Raw genomic sequence first — 25,812 nt, 5'->3', positions numbered from 1 at the left:
GCAAACGCCTAGTGCATTACAACCACCAAATTTTAAATTAAATACAAAAGCCAAAAACATACACACAAACAATGGAAGGTAGACGTGTTTCAAAACTCAACTCCAGCTTTAATTATACTGTTGGAAGGCTTTCCAACCACAGTAATTATAGCATTTTGCCTAATGCTGGAGTTGAGTTTTGAAACACTTGTACCTGCTGTTTGTGGGTTTTGAAACACTTGTACATTCTAATGTTTGTGAGTTTTGAAATGCTTGTACCTTCTAATGTTTGTAAGTTTTGAAACGCTTGTACCTTCTAATATTTGTGACATTTCTCTCCTACATGTTAAAATCATATTTTTTTTTACTAGAAAATTACATAGAACCCCCAAACATTATATATGTTTTTTTTTAGCAGAGACCCTAGAGAATACAATGGTGGTCATTACTTTTTATCTCGCACAGTATTTGCGCAGCAATTTTTCAAACGCTTTTTAAAAAAAAAAAAACAGTTTCATGCTTTAAAAAAAAATTAAATAGTAAAATCAGCCTTTTTTTTTGCAAAATGTGAAAGATGAAGTTACGCCGAGTAAATAGATGCCTAACATGTTACGCTTCAAAACTGCATACGCTCGTGGAATGGCGCCAAACTTCGGTACTTAAAAATCCCCATAGGCGACGCTTAATTTATTTATACTGGTTACATGTTTTGCGTTACAGAGGAGGTCTAGGGCTAGAATTTTTTCTCCCGCTCTAACATTCGCAGAAACACCTCACACGTGTGGTTTAAACACTGTTTCCATATGTGGGCGGGACTTACGTATGCTTTCGCTGCACGGGGACAGGGGCGCCTGTTAATTTAACTTAAATATACACTGATTTGGGTTTTTTTCTTCACAAAAATGTAGTAGAATACATCTTGGGTTAATTTACAAAGAGCAATTATTTGTTTGCAAAATTTTATAACAGAAACAAAGAAGAACACTTTTTTTTCAAAATGTACGGTCTTTCATTTATTTAGCAAAAAATAAAAAAAAACAGTGATGAATAAATACCACCATAAGAAATCTCTAGTTGTGTGAACAAAATTATAAAAAAAAATGTTTGGGTACAGTGTTGCATGACCGCGCAATTGTCATTCAAATTGCAACAGCGCTGAAAATTGTCCTGGGCAGGAAGGAGGTAAAAGTGCCAAGCTAAACAAATCTGAAAAGTAAAATACACTGGGGAATAAAACTAGTGTAATCAAGTTAATTGTATATATTCCACAATCTCATTGGCTTATCATGTATGCAAATCATTTTATAATTCACGTGCATTTAAAACATTTACCTATTTCATTCCCTGTGAATCCAGTGCATTAAAAAAATAAATCATTATCAAACTTAAAGCAATAGAAAGATTAACAGACTGAATTCAGCTGAGTATGGCCTGACATTCATATATATTATTCAAAGCTTTTGTCGATTTCTAAAAATAGGTGCTCTTTCTGCATGCTTCTGTTTCAGCCTTGAAATAGCATATTCCTGTCTAGTGAGGACAGATGCAGGACGTCAATTTCAATCAATCACGGCAAACAGAATTTAAGTCCATGATTACGTTTATAGGCTGCACTTTATCATCCTGAAAGGATCCTATCCAAAATTTATACAAGACAAATTACAATTTAATTCCTTTGCACTATGGCACATTTATGGGCATTACAAGTTTGGTGAAGGGAATTCATTTAATTGTGATTTAAAGGCCATTGGACCATCATGCTGAAAAAAATCATAGGACACTGAAAGCACTTTAAAGGGTATATTTAGTTTTAATAGCTGTATGCACTAGTGCCAATACCTACATGACTCTAATTCTCATTTGTGATCAATCACTGCCGGCCACACAGTGACCCATAATTAGGTGATCAGATCCTAGCTGCATCCACTTTAAGTATAAGGCATAATTACATGAACATGCTAATGTTGTTTTAATGGCCTTTAATGATGTAATAAGAAATAATGAGCAGTATTTGACAGCTACATAGCCATTAACAAAACATATCAAGGGGAACCAGAATTTCTATAACATAGAATTTATCAGTTTGAATCAATTCATCAGTTACTTGTGATTACACATACGGGGAATGGTAGCTCAACATTGAAATCTGTGTTGAGGAGTGGGAAGCTATGTTACATAGATTACTGTAAGTAATGGCTAAATAATACAAGACTGACTCCTTTAGGGCACATTCATAGCTCTCTACATTGTTCAAGGCAGGCCCGGTGCAATGACAAGCTGAAAGCCATCCTTTCCAACAGTTTGGTGTTTGCTGGGTGAAAATGGAACATGCTGCAGTTAAATGCAGTGCAGCGCATTGAAAATCACTAAAGCTTTGTACACACGACCGATGAACTCGACGGGCGAAACACATCATTTTCCTTGTCGAGTTCCTTGTTAGGCTGTCGAGGAACTCGACAAGGCAAGTTTCTCCATTCCCGTCGAGGAAAAAGAAGACATGCTCTCTTTTTGGCTCAACGGGATCCTCGACAGTTTCCTCGTCGAAAAGTGTACACACGACCGGTTTCCTCGGCAAAAAAAAAATCACAGCAAGTTTCTTGCTGGTTTTTGCCGAGATGCCTGAGATGCACATTATGGCAAAAAAAATTCCCTGCTGGGAAAACAGTACATCAATACAAATTTCATGTTAAAAAAAGGCATGTACACACATTCAGAGGAAGTATTAGATATCAGATGATATAATGTACCACATTCCCAAAATCATAATTAAAGCCACAAAATATACACATTTAAAGGTACAATTTGCATATACAGATGGAGATATTTCCTCAAAGAGACGTTTTTCGTACAGTATTTATCCAGCCTGTATGTCTACAATCCATCAATCATATTATAGTGCTGAACACATGGCAAACTATCATAATACAGTAAAGTCAACTTATGATGGGGAGCCAGTAATTATTCCCAACACATTTTTGCAGCGAGGTGGTTATCTGTGAGGCCCCGTACACACGACCGAGTTTCTCGGCAGAATTCAGCCAGAAACTCGGTCGGAGCTGAATTCTGCCGAGAAACCCGGCGTGTGTACACTTTCGGCCGAGGAAGCCGACGAGTTCCTCGTCGAGCCAAATAGAGAACATGTTCTCTATTTCCTCGTTGTTCTATGAGGAAAGTTGGCTCGCCGAGATCCTCGGCGGCTTCACACAGAACTCGACGAGCAAAACGATGAGTTTTGCCCGTCGAGTTCCTCGGACGTGTGTACGGGGCCGAATACATACGTACAGAAAAATGATCCAAGGTGTAAGGCCTAAGCAGGAGTGCTGTGTTTTAACCAGGAAGGCTGAATGCTGTTTTTTCTGAAGCAGGACTGTAATGCTGAATACCCCTGTGAGGGAATCTGATGTTTGTTTTGAACTTTCTTTTAAATAAAAGTGGGCAAAACCAGCCCTGAAATGGAGAAAAGCGAGTGGTGGTGTCCTTAAAGCGCTACAATTGGAGTGAACCCCTGACAAAAGTTTCTGCACTTTTTTAAACTCTATTAACCCTACTGGCGGTATTTCAGAGTCTGGCTCGGGGTGGAATTTCAGCACCAAAAGCGGTAACCCCGAGCCAGACTCGGGATCGCCTCACAGCAGCCAAAGGCATGGTTTACTTACCTTGTACCTTGTATCGCTGTATCACGGGAGCGTGCCTGCAAGGACTCATCACCATGCGAGCTCTCTTGCATGAATGTGATGAGTTCTTGCGGGGGGGACCAGAGACAGCCGCCGTGGGACCCCAGAAGACGTGGATCGGGCCACTCTGTGCAAAACGAACTGCACAGTGGAGATAAGTATAATGCATTAAGGTGAAAAACCACCAGGGTTTACAACCCCTTTAATATCCAAACAAGTAGTAAAAACATTTAACATTTACATGGACATAGACCCAAAATGTTGATGTTTTGTTCCACAAGCCACTTAGTTATCACTTTTGTCTTATGGCACGGTACTCCAACATGCTGTTAGAGGCATTGTTCGTAACCAAACTGTTCTTGGATTGTTGGGAGAAGTTGCTCTCAGGGGATGTTTTAGTACCATTCTTTATGGTAAGCAAAATTGTGAGTGAGTCCACTTCCTTGGCTGAGAAGCAACCACACACATGAATGGTCTCAGGATGCTTTACTGTTGGTATGACACAGGACTGATGCTCATGGTTTCTTCTCCAGACAAGGTTTTTTCCGGATGCCCCAAGCAATCGGAAAGTGGATTCATCAGAGAAAATGACTTTACCCCAGTTTTCAGCTGTCCAATCCCTGTATCTTTTTCAAAATATCAGTCTGTCCCTGATGGTTATTCCTGGAGAGAAGTGGCTTCTTTGCTGCCCTTTTTGACACCAGGCCATCCTCCAAATGTCTTCCCCTCACTGTCCGTGTAGATGTACTCACACCTGCCTGCTGCCATTCCTGCATAAGCACTGCACTGGTGGTGCCTTGATCCCGCAGCTGAATCAACTGTAAAGCCCCATACACACTATCAGTTTTCCTGCTGGGTTTCTCTTCAGGTTTACCAAAACCATGTAGTACAAGGACCTGCCTGATTGCATTCAAATTGAAACGCTTAAGGTTTGACCTCATATTAGATGGTTTTGGTAAACCTGAAGAGAAAACCATCAGGAAAACTGATAGTGTGTATGGGGCTTAAGAGACGGTCCTGGCACATGCTTGAGTTTTTTGTGTGCCCTGAAGCTTTCTTCACAACAACTGAACCTCTCTCCTTGAAGGTTTTCATGATCCAATAAATAGTTGATTTAGGTGCAATCTTAGTAGCAGCAATATCGTTGCCTGTGAATCCTTTTTTTTGTGCAAAGCAATGATGACAGCATGTGTTTCCTTGCAGCTAACCATGGTTAACAGAGGAAGAACAATTATTCCAAGCACCACCCTCATTTTAAACCTTTCAGTCTGTTATTCTAATTCAGCATTAGAGTGATTTCTAGCCTTGTCCTCGTCAACACTGACACCTGTGTTAGCAAGAAAATCACTGACATGATGTCAGATGGTCCTTTTGTGGCAGGGCTGAAATGCATTGGAAATGTGTTTGGGGGGATTAAGTTAATTTTTATGCCAAAGAGGGACTTTGCAATTAATTGCAATTCATCTAATTACTCTTCAAAACATTCTGGAGTATATGCAAATTGCCATCATAAAAAGCAGCAGACTTTGTGAAAATTTATATTTGTGTCATTCTCAAAACTTTTGGTCAGAGTTGAACTTAGTGGGAGCAGCAAGGCAGTGCTAACCTCTTAGCTATCATATTGTCCCCTTCATGGATCCTTGCCCTACAGTTACTGAAGGTGGTGGGTAGGTGCTATACTGTCCCCAAATTTCCTTTTATCCACAGTCACTGAAGCAAGAGTCATTTTGTAGACCCAGAGATCAGCTTAAGAATGTTTACAGCAGTGTCAATTACGGCAAGTTATCCTGCTGTCTTTTGATAAACAAAGAGACTTATGCATGCCATTGACTCCGGTTTAACAACAAAAATGTGTGAAATGCTATGAAACATACCTAAACATGGAGGAAAAAAATTGTCTGTGTTTTTTTTTTTTTATAGCTTCCATTAGAAATTACCTTTTGTTTATGCAGGTACCGTCGTGTTTAAAAGTTGGAATATGACTGGTTGTTGCTGGCAATACAGTTATTTTGTCTGCTTTTTTTTTTTAATCAGCCCTATGTTCTTAACAGTCAGAAAACTCTCCCAGTCCTTTTGTATTGCGCCTAGGACTCCTGGTGTGATTTCTTTTAACGTGAACTATTTTCCCCCTGTTTTCTAATATTACATCATTAATTTTATCTAGCTTGCCTTCAGGATGTGAGGAAGTTTTCAAGCTAGCATTATTAGTGCAATATGGTGACATTGCTATTCCTTGTGTAGCCATAGGCTAAAAAGTATTATCTGTCAGTTTGGGCAGATTATTGAGGCTGCAAACACGATTACTGTGTATAATATAATTTGTGGTGTAATAATAAAGGGAATCAGTCTCATATGAATGTATAGCTCGCCATTTGTTAGACTTATATATGTTCCCTAATACCTTCTACTATCATCAGAAGCAGTTTGGTGTTATAAATGAGATTTCTAGAGAATAGGTTATAAAAATAAACCTTTAGGATCTTCGGGATTATTTGGTCCCTTGTTTCTAAGCTATTACATGTTCATTTAAATGGTTTCTAGAGAAAACACAGTTTTAGCGGTTTTTCTTTTTCTATAAATGCATTGAATCTTTTTAATATGAGTCATAAGAACACAAGACATGAACCCCAAGGTCACACTCTAAATTTATAATGTAGTTCTTTTTAGTTACTTTACTGTGAGCTACAAGTGGCTTTTAATAGTATCATTAACAATTAAAGAAGAGCTCCTCAAACTTTTGAAACAAAGGGATGATTAAATTCCTTCCAGACTGTTAGGGGTCCAGACTGTCGTCAGTAGGAGTTAAAAAAAAAAAAAAGAGTAACAAATGTGGACTGTATAAGTAAAAATGCACCATTGTTGTTGTCAGGGGGAGAAATGGGGTGTCAGGATCTGGATCACCTGCTGGGGTAACTTTTCCACACAGGGCGGAAATTTGTAGTTCCAGTGTTCACCAGCAGATGTCTCTAAGCAGCCAGCAGATTCCAGTAATGAGCTGCACCTGGTGCTGGCTGCTAGGAGGGTATTTAGCCCATTTTCTGCTTTTACACCATGCTCCAGTGTTTTGCTTGCTGCCAGATACTGCTAGCCAATATCCTGTCCCTGCTCTTTGATCGTGCTCTCTGCCTAGTACCTTTACCCTGCTGCCTTGTTCCTATCCCCCCTTGTTCCTGATCCCAAGCAAACTGAGCATGGGCTGGATTCCGTACTTGGCGAGGTCAGTTCACAACAAGCAAGAAGGGGGACTGGCAGGCTCAATCAGGTATATATAAGCAATTATAAGCAGAATTCAAGATAACTGCAAATTAAAATATGAAAAATAAAATTGTAATACTTAAAGAAAGAGATATCTTAAAAAAGGGAAGAGCCTAGTGAGGTGATCAACGGATGTTCATCCGTGTGAGGAGATCACTATACTGAGCGGCTTGTAAGGCTATGTTCAAAGGCTGTATCTGAAGAGGGGATTTGTGAGTGCATCTGCTTTTTTTGCTGTTGTCCATGCTTAATCTGTGATCCACAGTATTGCACCATATCTCTTTCCTTTTTTCCTTTTGAGTTATATCACCCTGAAGCAGCAAGGCGTCCTCATATGCTGGGCCATTTGGAAGCAATTAAGCACCAGTCCACACTTATTAATCTGAAGTTTCAAGGTGTCTGCCTGTGTTTTGTTTGAAAGCTCAACAACACGTCAGCCTGTGATAGCAAGTGGGTGTGGAACCCTTTCGTATTATAAGTACTACTACTCAGAACTGGACATTTGCTACACTTGAGGTTGTTTTTTTGCACTTATGGATCATCTCACAATTTATTTGTTTTTTATTATGGTTTCTTTTCTTATTGATACCCTCCTGAGTGTGTATATTTGGTATCAATTCTGCACATATTGTACACATATTATCAGCAAAAGTTGATTTCAGCGCATCACAATTTTTTCCTTTTTTTTGTATCATTCTGGTTTTGTACACCTGTGTGTATGTGCAGCGATATCATTTGGGTATTTTAGTTGTTTTTTTTTCTTTCAAATTTAATTAGTAGTTAGCGCTGTAGTACATTTCTCACCTTAAAAAATACATTGTAGTTAACAAACTCTTTGAGCTTGCATGTATAGAATTTTCATGATTTGTAGACAACTTTAATTATGTTAAAAAAGAAAAAAAAGTACAGCCCTATCTAAGCCCACCAGAAATGATGGAGCGCTTGTGTTCATACGAGGGTTTGTACAAGGGATCTGTCCATTTAATTACTCTGGAATTAGCAATTTCACAGAAAACTGAATTTGGGAGCACAGCCAATATAAACTTCAAGATACAAGAGAAATACTACAAGCCACTAAATTCCCTCTTGGACAGTCCATAGTTGAAGCTGGAGAGGGAATAAGATCTTGCTTTGAGTCTACACCAAATATAAGAAACAATTGTGGGAGATCTAATCATCCAAAATATGTTATAGCCAGAGATGGATTAAGGCAGGATGGGGCCCTAGGCAAAGTAGCAGTCCCCCTCACACAAATTTGCCTGATATTGATATGGATAGCAATAGACACAGAGAAGCTGCTCTATTTGCATTGCTTATTTTTTTTAGTTGTGTTATCTCCCTGGTTTACTGCAAGGGCATGAAGGTTGTAGCTGGACCCCCGTTGACATCCATCAGGACCTAAACTCCAGCCTAGCTTGTCATGTGGAGGACCCAATGTTAACATGCTTCTGGGATGCTCTCCGAGTAAGAATGCTGATGTCTGGCATGCACATTGATAAGCCATACAGTGGGCAAGAATTGTATTGGAAATATTTTTTAAAGCAGAGTTCCAAGCATTTTTTAAACTCAATCCCCCCCAGACTTGTGATCACTTTGTAATGTCTATATTGACACTTTTTTACATCAATGTAAATATGTTTTATTTAGCCTGATTGTGCCGCTTCTGCTGTACCTCGTCGCGGCGAGGTACGTCATGTCCACCAACCCATTGGCTTCTGGGATATGAGTGTCATCAATCCCAGGAGTCAATGGCCATCCGTCACTTGTAGCATCACAATGAGTGTGCCACGCTTTGTACTATATGTGCATGCGTGAGATGGGGAAGCCGCATGCTGGGTAGCCAGGAGCGATGTATCCTCAGAAGGAGGAACGAGTGGGCTTCAGGGGTAGACAGGCGTGATTTTCACAGCGGATTTCAGGAGGCACACAGTAAAGAATTTGCAGAGATGTGAACTGTGTGCTGCGAGTTTACTGCAAGTTCAATGGAAGCCTATGAAGATAAAATTTGCACTGCACTATAGGAATTCGCATTTCACCTGTCAACACACACAGGACCCTTTTTTTTCTCACACCAAATTCCTAAAACATACATGTGAACCAAAGCCATGGAATACTATGCTTTTTACATGACCTGTGAATCTGTGTGTTCCTAAATTCATCAAACCCGCTGTAAATTTGCATCTGTGTGAACCAAGGCTAAAGATGGGAGCACGCTCACTGGGGACAGCAAAGCAGGGGCGGAGTGACAACTCATGGGGCCCCCGGGCAATAGGAGATTATGGGGCCCCCGGGCAATAGATTTTGGGGCCACACAGTATGCACACACATACAGTATACATACACAGTATAAAAACACAGACACACAATATACACACACAGTATACACACACAGTACACATACACACACTGAAAGGGTACTGGAGAGGCTGGGCAGCTATAATCTTGGGATTTAAAAAAAAAAACACAGATTTTTGCATACTGTCCCTGGTTTCACTGAGGCTGGCAACCCTGATGGGGCCCCCTAGCGGCATGGGGCCCTCAGGCAGTGCACGAGTGCTCGAATGGTCAGTCTGCCCCTGCAGCAAAGTGAGCTTTATTGAAAAGATAATGCTTTCTAAAACCTATATTTCATACACATACCATTATGTGTCGCATTAATTGTGAACATCACAGGGTTTTTTTTTTTTAAAAAGCTGGAACTCCACTTTAAGGACAAACACCACCTAAAATACATACCTGACTACTGCACATAATGTCAAACTTTTGACTATTAACGAAAGTCATATTTTAACAGACTGAATGAAATTAAATGAAAACTTTGGAAAATGGTGCTAGTTTCCAGCAGAATGAAAGCAGTTTGAATATGACAGAGCATTATTCATCAAATAGAATTCTCCTCTCATGAAATACATATCCTCTCCTTCTGTAACATTTGCACATGTTCAGTTTGTAAATTTTCACAACACAGACAGCACAGAAAATACATTGTATACTCGATTTTTAACAGGCCAGCATCCAACAATGTTATGTTACTGAAAGGATTATGGCTTCTGTACCTAAACCGACTCTTTAAATCAATATAGAGTAGATAAAGAAACCTACCTGACATCACTAAACACATTCATTTGCTGTTTCAGGAGCAAGGCGACTTCATTTAATAATTCCAGACCCTTCTCCACAGTGAGGGGGCTGTTAGGAGAAAGTAGAGGAGAAAAACATTAGCAAAAAAATGGAACTCGTCAATAGGCGAAAGGCTTAAATCCCATAAGAATTATCACCTTGGCCTGTCAAGGATATAAAAGCCATTGCTTGCTATATTCCTATCACATAGAGAGTGTGATATCTGGGGAATAGGGATCAGGTGCTCCAGCCAACATGATGAATCACCTGAATGGTTCAGCAATAAGACAAACAATACAGTGTAAATGAAATCCTTAGGAAGTCTAATGCCCCCCAACTGAAAGGATTATATATATATATATATATATGTGTGTGTGTGTTCATGTATATATATATATATATATATATATATATGTATATATATATATATATATATATATATATATATATATATATATATATATATATATATATATATATATATATATATATACACACACACATTGTATATGTGTGTATGCCTTGATACTGATGTATCACAACACCCACACAGATATATAACATTCCCCCTTATCATTTCATCATATATGTTTACAGCTATAGATTTTTTTTTGCCAATAGATTTGACATATACTCATAGACAGGGGATTGTATCCAGCCCAATTTTTTTTTTTACCACAAAGTCGCCACCACTGTATCATGGGAAAATCAGTTTGGGGAAGGAAATGGATTGCCTGGGTGGGCTTTTCCTTGTCAATTACTACTGTAATTTAGGAATCAGGTGATATCCGACTGCTTTCTGGTATACAGAACTACCTTTACTTTCCATGTGATCTTAAAGAAATGACACAGTACACTCCAGACAGACAGAAGAAGCCATTAAACCTGCTGCTGCAGAGCCAGGTTAAGAGCAGGGAGGCAACTACAGCGGCAGGTCAGGAAAATACTATGCAGTCTTTTTTATTTAGCATTATTAGAGTTTAACCACTTCCCGCCCAGCCGATTGTCAAATGACGGCTGGGTGGGACATTCGTGGACATCACACGATGTCCTCTTGGAAAAATGCACCACAGTGGCTGCGTCCACCGGACACAGCTGATGACTGATCAGTGTAATGGCCCGCTGCCGGTACCATGTGATCATTGTGACCAATCACAGCAGGTCACATGACAATTGTAAATAATGAAAGGTTTTGATTCATGCCATTCATTGTGTACAATTGCATTGCTAGCTGTGATCGGTCACAGTAATCACTTGGCACACAAACAGGGCCATTCACAACCCATCTGCATCATTTGATTAGCTGTGACCAATCACAGCAAACCACAACAATACCCACTGAATGAATCAATTTCATTCAGAAAAAAATGGTTGCTTATACCGGGAAAAACAGCATTGTTGCCTGTATATGATTTAATGATAAAATCAGCAGAGCTTCCCCTCATTTCAGATCTTCCCCTCAGATCTAAAGCAACTGCACTTCCAAGTGTACATGCAGTACAAAAAAAAAAAAAAATCCTAATAACTTCCCCAGAGTAGTACAATGTTACATGGTAATGGTTGTATTGCTCTGGTCACAGTGTGTTAGAAAAAATCATAAAGAAAAAAAAAAAAAGAAAGACATGTACCAAAAAGTGGAAAAGGTGATTGCATTTTTTTGTTACATATTGTCACCAGTCAGTGTCCCTGATCACCACCACACCAGTTATACGATAATGTTGTACTGCACTGGTGACAGTATGTAAAAAAATATATATATATATATTGTGAATTTCTTTTTTTTTAATTTCCCAATTTTCCCAAAAATTGTGACAAAAAATTACAATTTAAAAAAACTCGCTGTGCCTCTTACTAAATACATTGGACTGTCTACTTTATAAAAAGGGGTAATTCGGGGGGATATTTCTACTGTCCTGGCATTTTTGGGCCTCAAGAAAATGAGTCGTCAGTACATCAGGACTTACCAATTTTCAGATACATATACCATAGTTTTTCCTACAGACTAAATAATAAACATTGATTTGGGGTATTTTGACCAAAGAAATGTAGTAGAATACAGTTTGGCCTACATTCATGAAGAAAGAGTAAATATTTGCAAAAAAGTATAACATCATATTATAACATATAATATAATGTAGAAAAACACTTTTTATTTTTAAATTTTTATTTTTTTTGGTTTATTTAGCAAAAAATAAAAAACCCAGTGGTGATTAAATACCACCAAAAGAAAGCTCTATTTGTTTGAAAAAAATGATAAAGCTTTCATATGGGTACAGAGTTGAATGGTCGCACAATTGTCATTCAAAATACAACAGTGTTACAAGCTGAAAATTGGCCTGGGCAAGAAGGGGGTGAAAGTGCCCAGTATTGAAGTGGCTAAAGAAATGTAGCATTTAAAGAAATATATCAGCTGGCAAATAAAAAAAAATACAATTCTGCACGGTGGTACTATTCACTGTTTTAGATGAGCGCATAAGGACACCAGCAATTCCAAACTTTCTAAGGCCTATCTAACCATCTTCCTCCTGGACCTAATTCCTTCACAACTACTACTATCATCTTCTGATGCCCTGTACACAAGACCGGTTTTCCCGTCAGAATAAACTCAGATGTTTTTTTCCAATGGAGTTCCGACGGAATTCCACTCAAGCTGTCTTGCATACACACAGCCACACCAAATTCTGACCGTCAAGAACGCGGTGGCGTACAACACTACGACAAGGTGAGAAAAACGAAGTTCAATGCTTCCGAGCATGCGTCGACTTGATTCTGAGCATGCATGGTTTTTAGTCAGTCGAAATTGAATCCAGATGAATGGAATCGGAGCATGTTCTCTATCTAATTCTGTTGGAATTTCCAACGGAAAAAGTCTGATGGGGCATACACATGGACGGAATATCCGATGGAAAGCTTCCATCTGACTTTTTCCGGCGGAAAATTCCGCTCGTGTGTACAAGGCATAACTCTATTCTACGCTCTCTAACTCACATTTTCAATTCTTCTCTCTCTCTTTTTTTTATTATTAAGTAATAAATCCAAGTTTTACAAATAAGTGCAGTGTTTTATAATATTTAGGCTTCATTTCCATGGACGTTTTTACAGCCACTTTTCTGAGCGTTTTTTGCAGCTTAAAAACGTCTCTCCATGTTAGTCTATGGCCTCATGCCCACCATGACGTTTTTGAGCTGTAGATGGCTGAGCCGTTTTTAAGCTGCAAAAAAAAACCAGGACCAGTGCGTTCTGAAGCTCCAGAGTTAGAGCTGTAAAAACGCCAGACGTTAAAAAACGCTTAAAAACGCTCAAAAACTCCCAAAAACGCTAACGCTGCGTTTTTTGAGCTCCAGCTAAAAAAAAAAATCATGGACAGGCGTTTTTAAGCTGTAAAAAATGCTAAAAAAAGTGGCTGTAAAAACGTCCATGGAAATGAATAAACGTGCAGTAGAACACCCCCCCAGAAACATAATTTCCTCCTTGTGTGATTGGCTCACTGATTTCGCCAGAAGTCTGCACTAAGATATAAGTCAGATTTCAGGCATCCCCTGCAACAAAAATTTCATTTTTGGTGAGATACTCTCTGTAGGAAATCATGTCTAAAGGGATGCAGTCCCAGCAACTTTCCTCATTAGTGCCCTGCAGGTGCACAGCTGATTGATGATTATGAAACCACTCCCATTAGACTTTCCGAAATAGACACAGACAAACACACAGGGACTTCTTCAGAATAATAAAAGGTCAGATTCTGCAACAAAGTTTGTTAAAATACTTGTATAGATCACCCAGAGGGGAATGTTCTTTTCTCAACAAAAGTGGAGTTATAGCCAGATTCAGGTACACGTGCCTAACGTTAGGCAGCCGTAGCGTATCTCATATATGCTACGCCACCGTAAGTTAGAGAGGCAAGTGCTGTATTCACAAAGCACTTGCGTCCTAAGTTACGGCGGCGTAGCGTAAATGTGCCGGCGTAAGCGCGCCTAATCCAAATTGTGAAGAGGTGGGCGTGTTTTATGTAAATAAAGCATGACCCCATGTAAATGAGGTTTTTAAAGAACGGCGCATGCGCCGTCCGTGGACGTAACCCAGTGCGCATGCTCCAAATTACGCCACAAAGACTCATTGCTTTTGATGTGTACGTAAATTACGGCCAGCCCCATTCACGGACGACTTACGCAAACGACGTAAATTTTTGTAAATTCGACGCGGTTCCGACATCCATACTTAACATTGGCTGCGCCATCTTTTTGGTGGATTATCTTTACGCCTGAAAACGCCTTACGTAAACAGCGTATCTTTACTGTGACGGGCAAGCGTACGTTCGTGAATAGGCGTATCTTGCTGATTTAGGCATTCTAGGCGTAAATCAGTGTACACGCCCCTAGCGGCCAGCGTAAACAGACAGCTATGATACAACGGTGCCGGCGGTCGTATCTTAGCTACATTTAAGTGTATCTCAATTTGAGAATACACTTAAATATACGACGGTGCAGATTCGGAGTTACGACGGCGTATCTACTGATACGCCGTCGTATCTCTATGTGAATCTGGCTATTACTCTTTAATGGATTGTTATACATAACAAATGATTTATGCCAAGCGTTGTCCTCCATTCAAAATCTATGATTCATTCTATATCAGAGGATAAGTTGTATCACCACTGATTTCACATTGCCTCCACATATGTGTTAATTAAATCTATCCTTTCCATACTGTCACGGTGTCACTGTCTCCTGCCTGGCGTTTCCTTATTAGCACATCATTGTTCCACCACCTCCCCTGTCGGGCCGACAATGACATGACAAGAATACATTAAAGCATGGAATGGCTGTGTGTTCGTGTGCGCTCACGTGTACCTCTGGCATTTGCAGGGTTAAAAAAAAGAAAAACACATTACAACCATTGATTGAAAAAAGAAAGGGAATATTATATTTATTATGTGCTTTTTGCAGAAATAAGGGGTTTATTTATAAACACAGTAGGTGAGGAAGTGATTACTAAGCGCAACACAGCAGTAGAGGGTCAAATCCCAGCAGTAAGCGCAAAAGGAGCTTTAAAAGGCATTCACAGTTTGCGGATTGACGTCACATGTTATCTGTGTGGAATAGATGTATGGAATTATCTAAAAAAATAAAAATAAAAAATAGAGCCTATTCATCTACAGTCTCAGCAGCTTTACATCTATAAATGGTGAATTCTGATTCTGTGACATGCGTTGTGATCTGCTCTGCGGCATACCCTGTAAGGAACTGCCCACGTGTAATTACCATGTAAACAATAGCTGATCAAAAGGAAAGAAAGCCAAGACTGCAATGCATTATGTTCTAGTGAATTCTGACTCTAAAGTCAGTGTAAAAATTATGTTTAAATTGAAAGGCTTAGTGCTAACAGGCAATTTATACAAAATAAATAATGTCACTTGTTGCCACCCTCCTTTACGCTAACAAGCTTTTGTCCAAATAAGGCTAAATAAGGCAAACCAATCAAAACCAAACCAAGGAACTTAAAGGGACAGTTCACCTTTACAAAAAAACCTGCCTATGCAGGTAAGATTTAAACAAGGAAGACGCCGCTCCAGGTGAGCAATTACTACAGTCCGTGGGCCGGATTCAGAAAAGAGATACGATGGCGTATCTCCTGATACGCCGTCGTATCTCTGAGTGCGGGAGGTCGTATCTATGCGCCTGATTTATAGAATCAGTTACGCATAGATATCCCTAAGACCTGACAGGTGTAAGTGTCTTACACCGTCGTATCTTAGGCTGCATTTTCTGGCTGGCCGCTAGGTGGCACTTCCGTTTGTTTACGCGAGGAATATGCAAATTTGTATTTTTGCCGATTCAGAAACGAAAGACCGCCCGGCGTTTTTTTTTTACGTCGTTTGCGTTCGGCTTTTTTCGGCGTATAGTTACCCCTGCTATATGAGGCGTAGCTAATGGTAAGTATGGCCGTCGTTCCCGCCACGAAATTTGAAATTTGTACGTCGTTTGCGTAAGTCGTTCGCGAATAGGGCTGGACGTAATTTACGTTCACGTCGAAAGCATGATGATTTGCCAATGTCATTTGGAGCATGCGCACTGGGATATGTCCACAGACGGCGCATGCGCAGTTCGTTGAAAACGTCAAAAACGTGGGGTCACTACTATTTTACATAGTACACGCCCCCAACCAGCCTAGTTTGAATTAGGCGGGCTTACGCCGGTCCAGTTACACTGCGCCGCCGTAAGTTTAAGCGCAGGTTGTATGTGAATACACAACTTGCTGCTCAAACTTACGGCGGCGTAGTGTATCTGAGATACGCTATGCCCGCCTAAAGATAGACAAAGCTCTCTGAATCCGGCCCCTTATGCGCTGATTGCAAGCCACGGCTCGCCACCGATGATCAATAGGAAGAAAAGAACGGATGCACACCACAGGAACGTTCCAACAATTTTATTCCAAAAATAGCAAATGACAGCCAACGAAGATAGAGGGGCTTATTTACTAAAGACAAATCCACTTTGCACTACAAGTGCACTGCAAGTGCACTTGGAAGTGCAGTTACTGTATATCTGAGAGGGACAGGCAAGGAAAATAAAAAAAACAGCATTGTTGCTTGTATATGATTGAATGTTAAGATCAGCAGAGCTTCCCCTCATGTCAGATCTTCCTCTCAGATCTAAAGCAACTGCACTTCCAAGTGTACTTGCAGTGCACTTGTAGTGCAAAGTGGATTTGCCTTCAGTAAATTAACCCCAGAGTGTCCAAATCCAGGAGGTGATGCATGGGTTTCACACTGACCTCCGTGCTTCTTTAAACCAGGTTTGCATGTAAGGGATGTTTGTAGATTTAAACAAACTGTGCAGCTCTGATTAACCTCCTGGGACCAGCGCTATAGTCAAATGACGGCTACAGCGCGGATCCCAAAATCCAACAGGACGTCAATTGACGTCCGCCCCTTTGGGCGTTCCCCGCACGCGCTCCAGAGCGTGCAGCGGGGAAACTCCGTGTTGGCCGTGTCCCTTGGACACAGCCAATTACAGATCGCCGCGAACGGCCAATCAGAGTGGCCGTTTGCGATGCGATCTGTGCGGCCAATGAGAGATGGTCTTATATGTAAACATATGAGATCATCTCTCATTGCCGTTTTACATAAAGACAGCGGTGCTGTCTCTGGAGAGGAGACCGATGTGTGTCCCTTGTATATAGGGACATAGATCGGTCACCCCCCCCAGTCACCCCCCCTCCACCTACAGTTAGAACACAATGCAGGGATACATTTAACCCCTTCCTCACCCCCTAGTGTTAACCCCTTCAATGCCAGTCACATTTATACTGTAATTAGTGCATATTTATAGCACTGATCGCAGTATAAATGTGAATGGCGCCAAAAATGTGTCAAAAGTGTCCAATGTGTCTGCCATAACGTCGCAGTCCCAATAAAAATCGCAGATCGCCGCCATTTCTAGTAAAAAAAAAAAATAATAAAAAATAATAATTCTGTCCCCTATTTTGTTGGCGCTATAACTTTTGCGCAAACCAGTCGCTTATTGCGATTTTTTTTTTTTTTTACCAAAAATATGTAGAAGAATACGTATCGGCCTAAACTGAGAAAAAAAATTTTTTATTTTTTTTTAAATTGAGATATTTATTATAGCAACAAGTAAAAAATATTGTATTTTTTTCAAAATTGTCGCTCTTTTTTGTTTATAGCGCAAAAAATAAAAACCGCACAGGCGATCAAATACCACCAAAAGAAAGCTCTATTTGTGGGGAAAAAAGGACGTCAATTTTGTTTGGGAGCCACGTCGCACGACCGCGCAATTGCTAGTTAAAGCGACGCAGTGCCGTAAGCTGAAATTTCACCTGGGCAGGAGCCCAGTAAGCAAGTGGTTAAAGATGAACAATACCCTTGCTATAGATGTAGGCTATTTACATACCGTACCTTATGAAGCCTGACTGGAATACTCCCTGGACATTGCTAAATACTCCCAGGATGTTGCTAAGTGAGGCCTAGTCATCACTGCCCACCTCCACCATCACAGGAGCAAGCTCTTTACCTGATTCAAACCCCCTCACATATTCTTTCTCTCCCCTGATGCAGTAGCTCGGAGCTCAACATTTGAGAGCTCACTCCTGTGATGGTGGAGGTGAGCAGTAATGACTAGGCCTCACTTAGCAATGTCCTGGGAGTATTCCAGTCAGGCTTCATAAAGTATATATAAGCATAGCTCCCAACTGTCCCTGATTTCGAAAGACTGTCCCTGATTTGGAGCAATGTCCCTCTGTCCCTCTTTCCTCCTCATTTATCCCTCAGTTTGGTCTAATCTATATAGTTGTATATAAAATGCGCTTTTTATCTTTCAAAAAGTGTTTCCTAGTGCCAAACCTCTCAACCAATTTCTAAATTGCTGCATTTGTACATTTTTAAAGCCAATATAAAGGAATAGTAGTGGTAAAAAAAAAGAAAAAAAGCACTTGTGGATTTAATTAACAATTGGTTAATTCTCCTTTAAGGGGGTGTGGCAGGGGGTGTGTCCTATGCCTACATACGTTTGTTAGTAGGTGTCCCTCATTCCTATCTCAAAATGTTGGGACGTATGTATATAAGGGCTTTGTTTAACTTTAGTTAGAGCTGCACTGCTTGTTTTTATCTACCAATAGCCCCTATCTAGCTTTGTGGTAAAGGTGAACTATCCCTTCAAGATCATCTTACCTCACCATGGCAAAATCAAACCGAGGAACTTAAGAACATCTTTACTCAACATGTTAAAGTAATTAGGAGCAATTGTAAGCTCCACTCCACTCCATGAAAAAACTAAATTATTACTACCCCTCCCTCCTACCTCCTTCTAACCTCTGTTGACAGTATTTCTTGCCACCTTACTTTGTTAGGCCAAAAATAATCACCTAAGTCCCCCATCCAGGTACCTCACGGCTGTCGGTTCCAGTGTGGGGGACCACTAATCCAGCACTGCATTGGTGCCCCAAGACCACCAGTCCCCTACTGTCCCCCTGTGATGACATCGATCCTCCTCTCTCTCCTGAGAGGACCCTGCCAGTGGCCATCCAAGGAAGTTTTCTAAAGATGGACACCAAGCAGTAAGAAAAAATAGAAGACTGTGGCATCACGTGACCGTGGATTAAGGTAAGTAAAATAGGCAATTAGATACAGATTTTGTTTTTAATTATTAATTTATTAATTTAAGTAGGTTTTTAGGTTCATACAATCCAACCATAAGGTCTGAACATACAGAATGTGAATGTGTGGTCTTTAAACATGGTTCAGGCATACAATGTTACGTAGGTACAATCCTTCATCATATGTAAAGAAAACAGAAACTGTTTAGGGTTAAAACGAGAAGATATTCCATTGTTGTGGTTAAACATTGTAGGAATTCTGGGGGTAATCCACAAAGATCCGGCGTAACTTAATTTTTTACATTTAAGTTACACTGCCTTAAAATTTCTACCTAAGTGCCCGATCCACAAAGCACTTGCCTAGAAATTTTGGGCTGTGTAACTTAAATTCCGCCGGCGCAAGGCGTTCCTATTTTCATGGGGGCGATTCCCATTTAAATTAGGCGCGCTCCCGCGCCGGCCGTACTGCGCATGCTCGTGACGTCATTTTCCCGACGTGCATAGCGCGAAATTACGTTACGCTGAGCTTTGTGGATTGCGACGGGTCAATAAAGTTGTGTCGGGGGGAAAAAAAAGATACGGTGCGAAAAAAAAAATTTAAAATTAAAAAAAAAATCGCGTCGCTGGACAGAAAGGTCTGTTTTTACAAGGTGTAAACAGTTTACTTTGTAAAAGCAGCCCTAATTTTGCGTTTGCAAACTAAAACTTACGGAGAAAAAACGAAGCTGAAAAGCTTCGTGGATCTCCGTAAGTGCTAATTCGCATACCCGAGGCGGCATTTCGACACAAAAGTCCCTTACACATGCCGGATCTTCTACCTAACTGATTCTGTGGATCAGTTCCATAGTTAGGAACAGGGATACGACGGCGTATCAGTAGATACGCCGTCGTATCCCTTTTGTGGATCTGGCCCTCTATTCTTTGCAGGAAAAGTAAAATGGTGGTAGGGGTAAAGGAGAAATGGTAATTAGAAAAAAGTAGAAGGGTGAGGAGTGATAAAAAGGGGGAGACAGTGGGGCTTAGAACAAGGTTCTCCAAACGGTTTATTTCTTCAACTTTGTGCAGTCACATCGTGGTTGAGAAAGCATTAAGGTCTTTCCACTTTGACACAGTTAAAGTAAGTGGGGCATTCGGGAAGTGGTTAAAGGATGTTAAAAAGCAACAATGGTATCAACAGGTATAAAAACTTTAAAGATAAAAGTTATAGTAGGCACAACTTTCCAATAATGCTAGCAATAGACCGCATCATATATATCATTTGTTATTTGGCCTTTTTTGTGGTTTGTAATACGTTTGATCACGTCAGAGATTCAGCGTTGCCACATCCTATGTTATCACAATGAGTCGAATTAGCCCTTCTAGTTTTTGTCTTGGACCACAAAATAATTAATTGTCTATGTTAAATAGATGAGGAGAGTGAGGGTTTAGCACAGGGGTGCCCAACCTTTTGAAGAGTGAGGGCCACTTAAGCAACTTGGTAACCAGTCGTGGGCCACAAAGAGCGGAGCGGGAAGATGACAGGTCACGGCTGCTCTATAGGCCCTCTGATCCGCCCTGATGGAAGGGGACGAATTCCCTACTGTTTTTCGGATTGGAGGTAAGTGGGCGTAAATGGACATCTGTCGCTCCATAGAGGTGAATTGAGGGTCCCATCTGGTCAGGCTGATCTTGTGAAAGGGGCCTAAGACTGCTTTCACACTGATGTGCTGCGGTTTACCCACACTGCGGGTGCAACATAGTGCACCTGTGTCTATCCTGCGGGTTAGCTGAATTTTACCATAGACTCCGCCTGTGGCAAAAGCCAGCGCTGCAGAGGAAGCATTGGCTTATAGGGCTCAGCTCCACAGCCACTTTCATCCTCTACCACCAGCTTCATTTACAACACTGATGCTGTGGTATGGCGGGTCGGCAACTTGCGATCTGGGCTTGCCAACCGACCATTCCAGAGCAGGAGGTCGCGGGCCACATCAGAGGGCTCCGCGGGCCACTGGTTGGCCACCCCTGGTTTAGCACAAGACAACTGGGCAGGGCCAATACCATTAAGTCCACAAATATTCTGCACTATCAGGAGCAGAGTGTATTTCTGGCAGATCAACAGCTATTTTTTCTGTACTTGCAGGGTCTCTAAATGAATAAAACACAGGGAAATATGCAGGCATTGAAGAGATGTACTGCCTAGGTTTTTTCTGCCCTAACATACACTTTAAACCTCAATACTGGGCACTTTTACCTCCTTTCTTCCCAGGCCAATTTGCATGATACAAAGCTAAGCAGGGCAAAAAAAATTCTGCAGGATGTGGAAACCTTACAAGATCTGAACAAATTAATTTTGTGGCCAACTACATATCAAATGAGCTTTAATGTAGAGAAATGTAAAATAATGCATTTGGGTGGCAAACATATGAATGCAATCTACTCACTAGGGGGAGAACCTCTGGGGGAATCTAGGATGGAGAAGGACCTGGAGGTCCTAGTAGATGATAGGCTTAGCGGCGGTAAGCAAAGCCAAGCTGCTGCAAGTAAAGCAAACAGAATATTGGCATGCATTAAAAAGGGGAAAAAAGGATTAACACCAGAGATTAAATTATAATTCTCCTACTCTACAAGACTCTGGTCCGGCCGCACCTGGAGTATGCCGTCCAGTTCTGGGCACCAGTCCTCAGGAAGGATGTGCTGGAACTAGAGAGAGTCCAGAGAAGGGCAACAAAACTAATAAAGGGACTGGAGGTCCTTACTTATGAGGAAAGGTTATGAGCACTGAACTTATTCTCTCTGGAGAAGAGACGCTTGAGAGGGGATATGATTTCAATATACAAATACCGTTCTGGTGACCTCACAATAGGGATAAAACTTTTCTGCGAAAGGGAATTTAAAAAACACGCAGACATTCACTAAAATTAGTAGAGAAGCGGTTTAACTTTAAACTGCGTATAGGGTTCTTTACTGTAAGAGAGGTAAGGATGTGGAATTCTCTTCCACAGGTGGTGGTTTCAGCGGAGAGCATCGATAATTAAAAAAAAACAGTAGATAGGCAACTAAACGACCACAACATACAGGGGTATACAATGTAATACTAACATAAAAAGCACATACACAGGTTGGACTTGATGGTCTTTCTTCAACCTCACCTACTATGTAACTATGTAACGCTGCCATGTTTTTTGAAGTTGTAATTTTTTGTCACTTTTTTTGGAAAATTATACTGTCACCCCAGTGCAGTACAGAGCCATCAAATAACTGGTGTGGTGATGATAAGGGACACTGGCTGGTGACAGTATGTAAAAAAAAATTATAATAATAATCATAATTTCATTTTTTTTTTACCATACTATGCCCAGAGCAATACAGTTTTACCATAGTAACACTGTACCACTCTGAGGAGTTGATCAGGATTTTTTATTTAATTTGTACATACATATGTTTGCTTATAGCAGTGAATTTCACTGCTATAAGCAAATATTTTGACTGAATGACAGCTGTCTATTGTTGTGATTATCTGTGATTGGTCACAGCTAATCACATGGTACAAATGGGCTGTGATTGGCCCTGTTTGCACCATGTGATCACTGTGACCAATCACAGCTAGCAGCAAAATTGTATACAATGAATGGCATGAAAGGAAGCCATTCACTGTTTACAACTGTCATGTGGTCTGCTGTGATTGGTCACGGTGATCACATGACACTGGCACACTGGTAGCGGATCATCAGTTGTGTCCAGTGGATGCAACGGGGGACAGATCGCGTTGGAGCACGGCCCACAGCGGCCGCACAAGGCAATTCCCCGGGAAGACATCATATGAGGTTGTCCCAAAACAATAGGGTTCAATTAGGGTTGTTTTGGGAAGCAGTTAAAGTCACGTCTGCATTCTGGGCTACATTCACCTTCTGAATCATTAGGTTTCCTTAGCACCTATCTAATAACTGTCTGCTATTTATAAGACTCATTTAGGATTGTCACCTTTATTCTCCTATGCCGGCTGTTTCTCTCTCTTTTTTCTTGTTTCCATTTTTTGCAGAGATAAAATCCCTCGCTCTTTTTATTTTCCCTAGTGGTTGTAATGTATGCATGCCTTGGCTTAGATGCATGTAGAAGCCAATTCCAATATAGGTGACACTTTGTAGAATCAATTTCAAGATCTCACCTGCAAAGGTCAGTGACGATTACTAAAACTTAGAAAGACCTCCACCTCCGTAATGTAGTAATGGAGCAGAATGGAAGGGAATTAACTCTCCAGGGCTATTACCGAAGAGAGGATCTAGATATGTCATATAGAATTCACATCAAAACACACCATGATTTCCATGTTGGCTGTGCGGACTTAGCAAGAAATAAGAGGTGACAAGCTAAACTGATCCGGGTGATATCATAGCCTTATACAAATTAGAAATTAGATTAGCCAATATCCACACAGAGGGCACAGTTATAACAAGAAAAAAACATGCTCTTTAGATCATATTAAACACGTCCAGTCTATACCAAATAAACTTCAGAATAAAATATACAGAGAAATCGGAATATTGGGATAACAAGGTATACAATTTTGCTTTCGAAATAACTATTTGTTTTTTTCATTTGAGGCGATAACAGATATTTCGGAGGAATGAACACTAGTTTTAGCAGTGGTTTGGCAGTAAGAAAAGTATCAAACAGCCAAGGATCATAATAATAATGACAAACCGGTGCTACCCTTGATGTCATGGATCACAATTTTCATAAAGTGTATCTAAAAAGCATATAAAAGTTCTTTCATACTTTTTGGATGTGGCCAGTGATCCAGCCTTTTGGAGAAACTAAAACCAACAATGAAGTTGCATAGACCTCTTTCTCCTCTTCCCCGCAAATTTGTCTGCTAGGACTGGTTGAGGGTCTTATGAACACGAAAACTGGCAGGACATTAATTGGCCTTCTGCTCTTTTACGCCAGAAAAGCGATCTTGCTTTACTAGAAGAAATCCTTGGCCCCGACAGTTGCTTACTGGAAACAACTAGTGAACTTACAGCTACCTCATTACAAAGCTACTTATGCCAATAAGGGTTGTTCTCGGAAGTTTAATAAAATTTGGACAAAATGGCTGGAAGGTGACACCACTGCATATTGCCTGCTAACCATTGAGGCCTCGTACACACGACCGAGTTTCTCTGCAAAAACCAGCAAGAAACTGGTGGGAGATATTTTTTGCAGAGGAAACCGGTCGTGTGTACATTTTCATCGAGGAAACTGTCGAGAAACTCGACGAGCCAAAAAGAGACAAAATGAGCCAAAAAGAGAGCAAGTTCTCTATTTCCTCGACAGGAGTCTCAAATTGGCTTGTCGAGTTCCTGGTCGGGCTGGTTTCCGACGAGAAACTCGAGCGTGTGTATGCTAAGAAACCTGCGCTTGCTCAGAATAAAGTATGAGACGGGAGTAAAAGTAGCATTTGTAATGGAGATAACACATTTTTCAAGCTGTAACAGACTGAAAAGTGCAATTTTTTTTTAACAAACTTTTACTTAACACGCAAACACATGAGCAAAACAAGCCCCAAGAGTTAAGAAAGTAAAATCGAACTGCCCCTGCCGTTGTATGTGTTGTATGTCACCGCGTTTGAGAACGAGGAGATTTTGTCTTGACAGTGTGTACGCAAAGCAAGCTTGTCGAGTTCCTTGACAAGCCTAACAAGGAACTCGACGAGGAAAACGATGGCCCAGATTCACAGAGATCGGCATATCTCTGTGCGGGCGTAACGTATCTCATTTACGTTACGCCGCCGCAAGTTTTTCAGGCAAGTGCTTTATTCACAAAGCACTTGCGTGTAAAGTTGCAGCGGCGTAACGTAAATCACCCGGCGGAATTCAAATTCGGGGGGTAGGGGGCGTGTATCATTTAAATGATGCGCGTCCCCGCGCCGAACGAACTGCGCATGCGCCATCCCTAAAATATCCCAGCGTGCATTGCTCTAAATGACGTTGCAAGGACGTCATTGGTTTTGACGTGGACATAAATTACGTCCAGCACCATTCACAGACGACTTACGCAAACAACGTAATTTTATAAATTTTCTACGCGGGAACGACAGCCATACTTAACATTGACTGCGCCTCATAGACCCAGGGGCAGCTTTACGCCGGGAAAAGCCTAACGTAAACGTCGTAACTGTACTGCATCGGCCGCGCGTACGTTCGGGAATTCGCGCATCTAGCTAATTTGCATACTCGACGATTCTATGAATCAGTCGCATAGATACGACAGCGCAAGGCAGAGATACGACGGCGTATCTGGAGATGCCGTTTTATCTCTTTTGTGAATCTAGGACGATGTGTTTCGCCCGACGAGTAACTCGGTCGTGTGTACGAGGCCTCAGACTGGGTTGGATGCTGGGAGGGAACCTGGTTTAAGTTTGTCACCTTGATTGTGTCCTAATTAATGGGGGGCCTGGAACGCCTGCCTCATTTATTTTGATACAGACTTGGCACTCACATGCACACACTCATATACCACTTAGCACATTTCTTTGATTTTGGAATGTTTTCTTTTTTTGTGTTCAGGTAGGACCACTCCTGCATGAGTCATGCTACTGGTTCTGTTCTTCCTTTGTCTTTTGATTAAAACAATAAAGAGATTTAAAAAAAAAGTGTGCGTGCTAGTTGCTGGATGGAGAGACTTATGTGAAGTGTACTACATATGTCGTGGA

The 25,812-nt window shown here is 40.9% G+C and overlaps 1 protein-coding gene across 1 annotated transcript in view; it reads right to left on the bottom strand.

Annotated features, from left to right (window-relative positions):
• PTPRN2 (protein tyrosine phosphatase receptor type N2) overlaps nucleotides 1-25,812 on the bottom strand; it is a 1,169,469-nt gene that overhangs the window by 699,184 nt on the left and 444,473 nt on the right. The window contains exon 10 of the mRNA XM_040352695.1: nucleotides 10,011-10,097. Coding sequence (XP_040208629.1) covers nucleotides 10,011-10,097 — 87 coding nt within the window. The remainder of the gene's footprint in view (nucleotides 1-10,010; nucleotides 10,098-25,812) is intronic.

This window comes from Rana temporaria, chromosome 5 (assembly GCF_905171775.1).
Source record: "Rana temporaria chromosome 5, aRanTem1.1, whole genome shotgun sequence".
Lineage (NCBI taxonomy): Eukaryota > Metazoa > Chordata > Amphibia > Anura > Ranidae > Rana > Rana temporaria.
This window is presented reverse-complemented; position numbering and strand designations above follow the sequence as displayed.